The 13,373-nt window shown below is 37.5% G+C and overlaps 1 protein-coding gene across 1 annotated transcript in view; it reads left to right on the plus strand.

Annotated features, from left to right (window-relative positions):
* LOC132392461 (extended synaptotagmin-3-like) overlaps window positions 1-13,373 on the plus strand; it is a 106,302-nt gene that overhangs the window by 61,598 nt on the left and 31,331 nt on the right. Inside the window, exons 8-12 of the mRNA XM_059966337.1 lie at window positions 5,490-5,610; window positions 8,540-8,716; window positions 8,873-8,955; window positions 10,740-10,788; window positions 11,947-12,036. Coding sequence (XP_059822320.1) covers window positions 5,490-5,610; window positions 8,540-8,716; window positions 8,873-8,955; window positions 10,740-10,788; window positions 11,947-12,036 — 520 coding nt within the window. The remainder of the gene's footprint in view (window positions 1-5,489; window positions 5,611-8,539; window positions 8,717-8,872; window positions 8,956-10,739; window positions 10,789-11,946; window positions 12,037-13,373) is intronic.

A 13,373-nucleotide genomic window follows, 5' to 3' on the forward strand; every position in this document is an offset into this window, starting at 1 on the left:
AAGTAAAAATGCACGAAGAAATGTAAATTAAAAAAAAAATAAACCTAAACTAACATGGGCAATAATACCAGTTTATATGAGTATGATGGTGTCAAAAACTCCGGAACTCCATACCAGAACAAGAATAAAAAGAGAAAAGGTCTGGAAGAGGCCAAATTAATTCATATGAAAGTGTCAAATGAACGGTCCCCAAGTTTCTTCAAATTTAATTGATGAATCGAAAATAGTACTTCTAATTTTTTCTAAACTCAGACAAGAGATAGTTTGAGAAAACCACTGAAATGTGGTAGGAGGGTTTACTTCTTTCCATTTTTGTAATATAGACCTTCTGGCCATTAATGTTACAAAGGCGATCATTCGTCTAATTGAAGGGGAAAGTCGACTACCATCCTCATTTGGTATACCAAAAATTGCAGTAATAAAATGAGGTTGTAAATCAATATTCCAAATTGAGGAAATGGTAACAAATATGTCCTTCCAATAGTTATGTAAAGTGGGACATGACCAAAACATATGGGTCAATGAGGCCACATCTGAACGACATCTGTCACATTGAGGGTTAATATGAGAATAGAATCGAGCAAGCTTATCTTTAGACATATGAGCTCTATGTACGACCTTACATTGTATTAAAGCATGTTTAGCACATATAGAAGAAGAATTAACCATTTGTAAAATTTTTTCCCATTTTTCTGTTGATATATTATATTGAAGTTCTTTTTCCCACTCTTGTTTAATTCTACCTGATATTTCTGGTTGTATCTTCATAATCCTATTATAAATAAAAGCCACTAATCCTTTCTGACAAGGATTCAGGGTAAAAATCATGTCTGAAAAATCTATCAAAGTTGAATTGGGAAAGGATGGTAAAACTTTATATAAAAAATTTCTAATTTGTAAATATCTAAAAAAATTAGAATTAAATTAAATTTGTTGGAAAGTTGGTCGAAAGACATCAAACTACCTTCAAAAAAGAGATCACGAAAACATATTATACCTTTCCTTTTCCATATGCTAAAAGCTTGATCTGTTAAAGAAGGTTTAAAAAAGAAGTTAAGTAAGATAGGGCTATCAAGAACAAAGTTTTTCAGAGTAAAAAACTTACAAAACTGAAACCAAATTCGTATTGTGTGTTTGACAATAGGATTGGATATCTGTTTATTGAATTTAACTAAATCAACCGGAAAAGAAGAACCAAGAATGGAGAATAAAGAATATCCTTGTGCAACATTACATTCTAAATTTACCCACTGTGGGCACAATGGTGAATCCAACTCTAGTTTCCAATATATTAAGTTTCGAATATTATTCGCCCAATAATAAAATCTAAAGTTAGGTAAAGCTAAACCACCATCTTTTTTAGATTTCTGTAACTGTCTTTTACTTAACCTGGGATTTTTATTTTGCCACACAAATGAGGAAATTTTTGAATCAATGTTATCGAAGAAAGATTTAGGAATAAAAGTTGGTAAGGCTTGAAATAAATATAAAAATTTCGGTAAAATCATCATTTTAATAGCATTAATCCGACCAACCAATGATAAGGATAAAGGAGACCATCTAGCAGTAAGTTGTTGAATTTGATGAAGCATGGGTAAAAAATTCAATCTGAATAAATCTTTATACTTCTTAGTAATTTTTATACCTAAATAAATAAAGTTATCAGTAACAACTTTAAATGGTGTCCTGTCATTCAATAAAGTTTGCTCATTTAAAGGTAATATTTCACTCTTATCCAAATTTAATTTATAACCAGAAAAACTACCAAATTGAACCAACAAAGATAGGATAGCGGGAATAGACCTATCAGGATCAGAAATATATAACAACAAGTCATCAGCATAAAGTGATAACTTGTATAACTTTTCATTACGAGTAATACCAAAAATATTAGGAGATTCACGAATAGCAATGGCTAAAGGTTCTAATGCGATATTAAATAATAAAGGACTTAAGGGACAACCTTGTCTCGTACCACGAGATAATTGGAAAAAAAGAGGATCTATAATTATTTGTAAGAACAGAAGCAACAGGTTTATAATATATTAATTTAATCCATGTTATAAAATTAGAACTAAAATTAAAAATTTTCAAGGCATTAAATAAGTATGTCCATTCAACTCTATCAAAAGCTTTTTCAGCATCTAATGAGATAACACATTCTGAGGTTGTGGGTGAAGAAGTATAAATTATATTAATCAATTTTCTAACATTAAAAAAGGAATACCGATTCCTAATAAAACCAGTTTGGTCTTCTGAAATACATATACAATCCTGAGATTCATTTTCTTGAGGGCATACGCAATAAATCCATAGAATAATAACCATAACAGAATCAATGGAAGTCTGCACCAACTTGAATGTTCAACCAGAGGGCAAAAAACAAACTCTGCAAATACAAAAACAAAGAAAAAATAAATAAATAAATAGATAGATATCAAGAACATGAGATGAAGAGTTCTTGAAAGTGAATCCATAGTTTTTGGGAACAGTTCAATGATGGGCAAGTGAAGTTATCCCTTTAGTTCAAGAGCCTGATGGTTGAGGGGTAATCACTGTTCCTGCACCTGGTGGTGTGAGTCCTGAGGCTCCTGTACCCACCTCCCTGATCGCAGCAGTGGAGAAGACAGCAAAAGGCAACTTACTGTGCAAACACAAAAAAAGACAGAATAATAATAAATAAGCAATAAATATTGAGAACCTGAGCTGAAGGTTCTGAGATGGCGGCGCAGCACAAGGCAGCAGTGGCCTTTCGGATCTGGTGCTGCTTTAATTTAGTTTTTTAAATTTAATTTTAAGGCACAATAAGGGTTTAGGGGAATGGATAACAGAGCGACTATCTACCATCGTCAGAAACTGCTACCATACAGAGAATGCCCAAAAACAAACCTCCATGAAAATCTGCTGGTTAGATTGCGCGATCTCGGCTTGCTGAGGGAATCGGGCCTGCAGTCCTCAGAGTCACCTGATGCTGGTGGCCGGAGGTGGGGACAGCGTAAGCGGTGTGCGAGGAAGCAGAAGCGAGGCAAGCGGGCAGGAGTCCGTACCAGGAAAAAAGCAAGTCCTAGCCGGCCGGCTCTCCCGTCCATTCTGCTCTCCAATGGACATTAAATTGGACTATATCTGTACAGAAATGGACGGAATCCCAGACGCCGCCATTCAGCTGATTATTTATGTAACAGATTTTCCCCTCAAGCCATTGGACTACCAACCTACTGCCCTCTGCTGTGCCTATTGTCTTGTTTATTATTTATTGTAATGCCTGCACTGTTTTGTGCACTTTATGCAGTCCTGGGCAGGTCTGTAGTCTAGTGTAGTTTTTATGTTGGTTTACATAGTTCAGTGTAGTTTCTGTATTGTTCATGTAGCACCATGGTCTGAAAAACTTTGTTTCATTTTTACTGTGTACTGTACCAGCAGTTATGGTCAAAATGACAATAAAAAGTGACGACTTGACTTGAAGATTCTTTGAAAGATTGGCTCCAAAATTAGCTGGAGGTTATCTCAGTGCCAGTATGAGACCTATATTAAAATCAATACATTTTGAAATGATTTCTGAGGAAATAAACCCTGAGATTATAATGTATTTTTCTAGTTGCTCTGCTGTGGTACAAGTCAGTCAACAGCCAATTCAAATGATAACTTCATAGTCTGAAAGCCTTTTCATGTTCAATGGACCCCTGAGATTACTTCCTTTATGATTATTCCTACTCAATGGAATTGAAAATGTCTGCAATTGTGTCTTTACATTCTACTGTAGTCTCACCCGGTATTCTGTAATACTGTTTCTTTAAAAATATTCTTCCATTTACTGCAAGATTTGACTGGCTGCATTTCTGAGTTTCCTGTCTCCCTCTTCACAAAAAGCCTATTGTGATCAAGTTTCCCTCTGGCAGTTGACCAACTCTGCAATTGGGCATTTGCTCAAGTAATCACAGGCACCTTTGTGATTGTGCTCAGGCCATGTTCAGACAGTTGCTGCAGATGATAATCTTGCCCCTGGTGTCAATACCAGTAATTTGAATAGTTTCCTCCATTTTATTTGATCTTATTTCAGACAGAATCTTTAGAAGTATCTGAAGATCAGGAACTGATCATGCCAAATCATCTTTCTTCTTTTATTGCACTGTATACTTTGCTGTAAAAGAACAATTTTCATGTCACAGAGGTCAGTGATAATAAATCTAATTCTGAGCATGTGAAAAGTGAAGAGGTTAAAAGTTCAAGTTACTTTTATTATCAAAGTACAAATATGTCACCCTATACAATCCTGAGATTCATTTTCTTTTGGGCATACTCAGGAAATCTATAGAATGATAGCTATATCAGAATCAATGCAAGACTGCTTAACTAGGGGGTTCAACCAGAGTATAAAAGACAACAAACTGTGCAAATGCAAAAGAACAAATGATAACAATAAATAAAGAAGCAATAAATATCAAGAAAATGAGATGAAGAGTTGTTAAAAGTGAGTCTGTGGGTTGTGGGAGCATTTCAATGATGGGCTGAGTGAAGTTCAAAGTTCATCCGTTATCAGAGTATGTATGCAGTATATAGCTCTGAGATTCTTCTTCTCCAGCTAGCCACGAGACAAAGAAAAAACATCAGTTCAGAGAGAAATCCTCCTCCTTGTACAGGAACGAATGGAAACATGATCATCAACCTTCAGAACCCCCCTCCTCTGTATGAAATGCAGCAAGTGCATTGGCCCCCAAATACCCCTCTTCCCTCACAAAAATCTAACAGAAGTGCAGCAATAATATTGACCTCCCAAACACCCTCCCCCAGCATGAAACACAAGAACATTGGCTCCAAATCCTGCTCCCCCAGCACAAAAAAAAGGATGAACAGGCAAAAGCACAGAATATAAAAAAACTGTAGTCCATAGTCCAAATCCATAAACAGAGAAAACATTGGTAACATCCTCTTTGGTTAACTCCTTTGTTATCCCCTTTGGTTCAAGAGCCTGGTGATTGAGCGGTAGTAATTGTTCCTGAACCAGGTGACGTAAGCCCTGAGGCTCCTGTACCTTCTTCCTGATGGTTGTTAGTGAAAAGAGAGCATGACCTGGATGGTGGGGGTCCCTGGTGACGAACACTGCTTTCCTACGACAGCGTTTCTTGTAGATGTGCGCAATGATTGGGAGAGCTCTACCCGTGATGGGCTGAGCTATATCTACTACTTTTTGTAGGATTTTCTGTTCAAGGGCCTTGGTGTTTCCATATACTGATAATATTAAAGATAATATGAAAGGCTGGTCATTTTAACAAAACATTCTAATGATATTTATGCTGTTTTTTTTTACCAAACATCAAAACCTTTTATTTCCAGAATTTTATGCTTGGAAGTATTGTATTTTAGATATTTAGATATTATTTATAATAACTAACAATAACAATAAAAAGAAACATTTTAAGCATACTTAATGAGATAAGTAAAGTACATTGTTATTGTATGCTTTACTATTATACTATTTCTCTTCCTTTCAGCGGGTTATCAGACACAAAGATTCTCGATGCTATTGCTTCCTACCTGGTTTTGCCGAATAGGTACACCTGCCCTTTGATTGATCAAGTCAGTGTTTCTCAGCTAAGATTCCCTTTACCGCATGTAAGTAGTTAATATTACCAAGAGCAGTTTGTAAGTGGAGTTGGTTTCACTACTTTGACTGTCTGCATATTTGAAAAGTTCCTTTAAAAACTTATTATTTTTAATATTTTTGCTGGTTCAGGTGGCAAGCAACCCCCTCCCCCCATTACTATATGGAGAACCAACTATTTTAGAAAGCATTTCTATTTAGGCCTGCAGGTTGTATTCTGAGATTAATGTTGAAGCCCTCCATTGGTTGGGATCAACCATGGATGTTATGTCCTGGCTGTCTACGTGATATGCAAGCCAGGGCAGTACGATATGGAGAGCAAGCTGTTGCCCATGCAAGACGTACAAAAAAGGTGTATGAACTCAGCAGGTCGGGCAGCATCCATTCATCAAGCTTTTTTGTACGTCTTGATTTGACCACAGCATCTGTAGTGCACTTTATGTTGCCCATGCAGCAGGCTTCCCTCTCCACGCAGCAGATAAATCCAAAGGAACGGCAGCTCGCCACCAGCAGCATTTCAGGAGCTGCCTGTCAGCTTTGAACAGAACGTAGGACTCCAGCTCAGGACTTTTCCTTGGGTTTGCTCCCAAAGCGTTCCTCATGAGTGGGTCAGAGTTTTCCTCCTTCTAGATGAGGTGCCAACCACAGATGCCCAAAGTGACTGGTAATAAGGCACCAGTAAACTGCCCCCCCCCCCCCCCACCATAGATCCATAAGGTTCAGTAACTAAGCCACAAATGAAGGCCAGGAGCTGGACTTGGTTGTCAGAGGCTATTTGAGATGCACGCCATTGGGAGCATTTAGTAGGTAGTGGGAGCTTATCCCCACGACCCTCCATGGCTATGACAATGTTAAGGAACCAAATTGAGAATAATAGAAAGATAGAAAAACTACAGCACAATAAAGGCCCTTCAGCCCACAATGCTGTGCCGAACACGTACTTACTTTAGAAAATGCCTGGAGTTACCCATAGCCCTCTAATTTCCTAACTCCATGTACCAAGCTTAGCTTAATGTAATTCTAAACTTAATTCTAAGCTTATTGTAAGTGTTGGTTTATGAACTAAATGTATTATGGTTCAAACATCCCATAATAGAATTGATTTATTTTTTTCTGTTGTTGTTCCACAACTGGAGATAACAGATGTCCACCTCTTGGGTCTCTTCTGAGATACTCACAAGTTCAGCTCTTGAATGTCTCAGAGTGATGAGACGCAATCAACGTTACGAAGATTTGGAACTTGCTTTCCCTTAGCTAAATCGTACAAAAAACATTCTAATCAAATGCAACTGTAATATTTCAAACTCTTCTGCATTTATAAGTATTCAAATAGTTACAAATGTTCTATACTTCAAAAATAAAATTTTAACTTTAAAATGCAGTAGAGCTCCGTTTATCCAGCAGTCTTGGGACCCTGGCAGATTTGGATATTTCTTGCATTAATACATCAATGCACTTTAGTTTCACTTTACTTTTAGATAACCCATCAAAATTCAATGTTCAAAGTACATTTATTATCAAAATATGTATACTATATGCAGTCTCGAGATTTGTCTCCCTACAGGCAGCCATGAAACTAAAAAACCCAATAGACCCCATTGAAAAAAATGATCATCAAGCACCCAGTGTGCAAAAACAAAAAACAGATCATACAAATAATAAAAAAGTAAGCAAATAACATTCAGAAATGAAGTTCATGGAAGTTAGTTTAGTTTAATAAACTTTTCAGTGAGCCAGATAAGTTTAATGAGACCAGGGGAAATATGGCTCTGGTACATTTAAAAGCAACAGGGTCCCAATGAATTTAAAAGGAACATGGGATTGGAATCCTAGTGAGTTTAAAGGGAGACAAGAGATTCTGCAGGTGCCGGAAATCTTGAGCAATGCACACAAAATCCTGGAGGAGCTCAGCAGGTCAGTCAGCATCAACGGAGGGAAATGAACAGTCAGCATTTCAAACTGAGACTCACCATAAGAAATCCTGATGAAAGGTTTCTGCCTGAAACATTGACCATTTGTTCCCCTCCATAGATGCTGTCTGACTTGCTCAGTTCCTCCCGCATTTTGTGTTTATTGCTTGTCTTTTAAGGGAGTGTGGGGAAACAGCCTGTGAGCCTTCTAGATGTTAGATAGAGTCGTAGAAAAGTACAGCACAGAGACTGACCATTTGGCCCATCAAGTCTTTACTGAACCAGATTGATGTGATAGCAGATTATCGAAGATTGATTGTGCAGTCATTTAATTGCTGCCACCCAAGAGTTGTTATTTTGTTATTGCTTCTGAATGATTCATCAGAGGTGTAATCTATATTGTTTAAATTCCAGTGCGAACTCTGGAGTTGATTAGAGTAACATTAACAAGAATAGAATGTGAATTTTAATCCTGGTTTTCAAATTCAGGGAAGAATTATTGATGTCTTTAAGAGCCTACTAAGTCTATTCGTGGTATCAGGGATAGGTAGAAATTGGATTTGAGAACATTCGTCACTGTAGCAAAACAAAGCAATTACCACTAGCCTTTGACCACTACGGAGTTGTTGTACTTGCATGACCCAGCCAAGCTCCAATGATTTCTCTAACAGCTGAATCCTTTATTTGATCCTTTAGTAGTAATTAGCAAAAATACAAAATTGAAGCAAAGAAACTAAAGTGTACCCATGTAAGCTAAGCATTATTCAGCATTACTTTAGCAGTCAGTCAAAGATATGACCTTCAACAGTCCCAAGCTACAAACTGCAGCAAAATCAGCAAAAATATCCTCCCTTTGCTTTTGCCACAGCCCCACTCATGTGAGTCGTTTACATAACAAACATAGTAAATGCACAACACAGAATACAAAGCAGGGAGAGAACAGATACACAGTTCCTGCAGTCACAATGTGGAGTAACTTTGCCATGGAGGGAAATGACTTGTATTCTGATGTCACCTTATTGTTTTACAGGGTGTTGTGAGAATATATCTAAACAAAGCTGCTAATTTAGTAAGGAAAGACACATATCTAATGGGTATGGTCCCAGGGAAGTCTGATCCATATGCTGTTATTCGAATTGGGACCCAGACATTCCGCAGCAAAACAATTAAAGGAAATTTAAATCCTGAATGGTATGAAATTTATGAGGTAAGTTCCTTTGACTAAAATTTACAACTGCCCTTCATTTACCATCCCAGCAAAATGGTCTCATATTTTGACAATCTTAATTTTAACTTTTAGAATTCCAAACATAAATTTCTTTAGAAATAGGATATGCTCCATATTTTTTCTCTTTATTTATAGGCTGTTGTCCACGAGGCTTTTGGACAAGATTTGGAACTGGAACTTTTTGATGAAGACCCAGATAAAGATGACTTTCTGGGAAGGTTGGATGTAGCTATTAGTACTTTAATAATAGTACTATGATCTTCTGCATCTCCTGAGAAAAGTGTCTTTGTAATTTGCCGTTTTAATTTGCCGACACTTTGTAAGTGTCACTTTGACACTTTGACACTTTAATTTATGGCCTCAGTGGAAAATTTCCCAGGTGCCTCGACAATGTCTTGGTAGTGTTGTATCAGCAGTACCTCCTCCACACCATCTCTACTAATTGTCTTTCTCTGAGAATCCTGAAGAATACTGCCCTGCTTTCTAGGAAATCTTCCTCCTACTCTTCTTGCATGAACTTTGAATGTGAATGTCAATATGCTATTTGAGTATGAGGGAAATTGTGTTCAAGTTCTTGCAGTAATTTTATCCTGATGTCGATCGACACAATGATGTTATCCGATGTTGGTCTAAGAAAGTTATAGTCTTAGATCCGTATGGCACAGAAACAGGCCCTTTGGCCTGCCCAGTCTATGCTAAACCATTTAAACTGCCCACTCACATAAATCTACACCTGGTCCATACTCTTACTATCTCTATACCTATCCAAACTTCTCTTAAACATTGAAATTGAGCTTGCATTCACCACCTCTGCTGGCAGCTAATTCCACAATCTCACAATCATCTGATTAAAGGAATTTCCCGTCATGTTCCCCTTCAACTTCTCACCTTTCACCCCTTACTCATGAACTCTGCTTGTAGCCCCACCTAACCTCTGTGCAAAGGGCCTGCTTGTATTTATCCCATCAATACTCAGCATAATTTTGTATGCCTCTCTTAAATCTTCTCTCAGTATTTTAATTTTTCCTGTTATCTATTCACACTGATAGTAAATGGGTCAATATTGTCAGATCTCCAGTTATTTTCAATCCCTGGGTTCTTCAAGGAGTTCAGGAATGAGTGTTGATTCTTCACAAATATTCAACAAAGGCAGATGAGAGATCAGAAATTAAAGAGATTCAATAAAAAGATGGTGCCTTTTTAAAATCTATCAGCTTTATATTTGAGATAACAGAAATTCTTAAGATAGAGATAAACCAGTTAGTAAGCAACAGAATTAAAATGCATAACATGTGTGTAATGTGCTAATACTTAGCCAATTAACAGATGAAAAGGCATGTGCAACTGCTACACCACTTCTTGCCAGCAAGCGGGGACGAAACACCACATCCTATGAAAAATACATGAGTCTGTTAAAGATACAAAATATGTCAGTAAAAAGCTAAAATTATAGTCTTGTATTAATTCAACTAATATCTTATAAAAGTATAAAGAAAACAACCAATTCTAACAATAGGTAGTATTCAGGAAGCTTGGGTAGTATTAAAATATCTGTATGAGCATTGTATTAACTGCTGCAATTATCCACACATTATGTGGGCTTTTAAGTGTACTCCTAAAAATGCTTTGGCCTGTTATTATTCCAGCCATGGACATACCAATCAATGTATGTACTCTAGGCAATAATAATTTATCACTTCTCCCCCCAGGTCATCCCCTTCGTCCCTTTCTCATATTGTCCACTCTCCTCTCATACCAGTTTTGTCTTCTCTTACCCTTGACCTTTGCCACCCATCTGGCTTCACCTGTCACCTTCCAGCTATCCTTCTTGTCCTTCTATTCCGGTGTCTTGGCCCAAAACATCAACTGTTTACACTTTTCCATAGGTACTGCCTGAACTGCTGAGTTCCTCCAGCATTTTGTGTGTGTTTCTCTGGATAGTAAACATCTGCAGGTTTTCTCGTGTTTGCAATAATGATTTGTTTTATATTCTGATTTACAGCCTTGTTATAGAACTCAGTGAAGTCATGAAAGACAGGCTTGTGGAAGAGGTAAGGCCTGAGTAAATGCAACCTTGATGTTTTGGTTCGGGGATTCCCAACATGAAGTCGACGGACCTTTTGGTTCATGGTAGGAGTCCGTGGCACAAAAAACAGTTGGAAAACTCTGCTTTAGTTAGAGAAAACACAGCAGCTGGATGATCCAAAGCAGAGAGAGTCCAGTCCTTTGGGTTCTAATCGATTCTGAAACAGACCATCAGATTTCTGAATGGTCCATGAACTCATGGACACTATTCGTTTTCTTTGCATGATTTATTTATCTTCATAATTTATAGTGATTTTCTTTCCTTGTATTGAACTGCTGCCACAAACCAACAAGTTTCATGTCAAATAGATCGGTCATAATAAACCTAACTCTGATATTAGGATTTTGAAAGCAGTGCTGCTAAATCTCATATGATGTCCATGAGTTGATAAATAGAATTATACAAGCTTCTACATTTTTTTACATTTTGCAAGAGATAAGAATTCTCATTTTTATGTCCAAACAGGGACAAATAAACTTGTACATTTTCATTTAGGAGGAGTAGAAGAAGTTTTTATTCTAATATATTGGAAGTGCAATTTTGAAAAAACAAACCAGTGCAGTACCCAAGATAACTGACTGTTCTTTTTTATTTACATATTATTGATCCCATCAGTAAAGACTGACCTACCTTTAACTGAGATTCAGTATAAGCAATCTCTTGCCCCGACCCCAATAGATACCACAGTGCCCACAGCGTTTCTCCAGAATTTTAAAATCAAATTATGCACCATTCAACAATTCTCTGACCTTCATACAGAGTGAACTCTGACACTGAGGCGGCGCGGTAGCATAGTGATCAGCACAACGCTTTACCGTGCCAGCAACCCGGGTTCAATTCCCGCAGGTATCTGTAAGGAGTTTGCAGCTTCTCCCTGTGACCATGTGGGTTTCCCCCAGATGCTCCAGTTCCCTCCCACAGTCCAAAGACGTACTGTTGGTTGATTAATTGGTCATTGTAAATTGTCCCGTGACTAAGCTAGGGTTAAATCGGGTTGCGGGGTGGCACGACTCTAAGGGCCTGTTCCATGCTGTATCTCAATCAACAAATAAATTGTTTTTTCTTGGTTTTATATGAGACTTTTTCTATAGACTCACATAAATATTCCTTATCTTTTGAACAGTGGTTTCCTCTGAGCGACGTGGAGCATGGAAAAGTACATCTAAAACTGGAATGGCTCTCCTTGCGCACTGACCTAGAGAACGAGTCTGTGGTATGAACGAATAACAGAGTTCCCTCACAGTGTATTAATGATATTGTTTCATGTGGTAATGGTGAAGAACTCTCACTATAATATCAGAACATCAATCCCTGATCTAAAGCAATTAATTGTTGCAATTTTAAAATACAAAATGAAGTCATTAAAATACAAATTTAAATTATCAGTAATTGGTAAATTATTTTATGTTTCCACCAGAACCAATGTAAAGTGAAAAACTTGTCTTGGCTATCGTTAATGCAATGTGTTATGGAAGTGTGTTGAGGTAATGCAAGGTAAAGCAATAAGAGACGCAGAATAAAGTGTTACAGTTGGAGAGTGTGCAGGCAGACAATAAGGTGCAGATTTACAGTGAGGTACAGTACTGTGCAAAAGTCTGAGATATATATATATATATATATACACACACACACACACACACACACACACAGTGCCTATAAAAAATATTCATCCCCCTTGGAATTTCTCATGTTTTGTTGTTTTACAACATTGAATTACAGTGGATTTAGTTTGGCTTTTTCTGAGGTTCATCAACAGAAATAGTCTCTTCCGTGTCAAAGGTGAAACAGATCTCTACAAAGTGATCTAAATTAATTACAGATATAAAAACCTAAAATAGTTGATTGCGTAACTATTTCCCCCCCCCCACCCCTTTAATATAACACATTGTATCATCACTGGTGCATCCAATTGGTTTTAGAAGTCACATAATTAGTTAAATGAAGATCTGTTCTTGGAGAGCTGTGTGCAGTCAAGGTTTTTCAATTGACTGTAGTAAAAATATACCTGTATCTGGAAGGTCCAACTGCTGGTGAGTCAGTATCCCGGCAAAAACTGCACCATGAAGACAAAAGAACTTTCCAAGCACCTCTGCTGAAAGGTTATTAAAAAGCACAAGTCAGGAGATGGATATAAGAACATTTCAAAGACATTAAGTATCCCTTGGAGTACAGTTAAGTCAATCATCTAGAAATGGAAAGAATATGGCACAGCTGTAAACCTGCCTAGAGAAGGCCGTCCTCAAAACTGAGTGACCATGCAAGAAGGGGACTAGTGAGGGAGGCCACCAAGAGACTTGTGACAACTCTGGAGGAGTTACAAACTTTAGTGGTTGAGATAGGAGTGTCTGCATATACAGTTGTTGCCTGGGTGCTTCACCAGTCGCAGCTTTACGGGAGACTGGCAAAGAGAAAGACACTGTTGAAAAAAAAACTCACATGAAATCTCAGCTAGAGTTTGCCAGAAAGCTTGTGGGAGACTCTGAAGTCAGCTGGATGAAAGTTCTATGGTCTGATGAAATGAAAATTGAGCTTCTTGGCCATCAGACTAAC

This window comes from Hypanus sabinus, chromosome 4, assembly GCF_030144855.1.
Source record: "Hypanus sabinus isolate sHypSab1 chromosome 4, sHypSab1.hap1, whole genome shotgun sequence".
NCBI classification, from domain to species: Eukaryota; Metazoa; Chordata; class Chondrichthyes; order Myliobatiformes; family Dasyatidae; genus Hypanus; species Hypanus sabinus.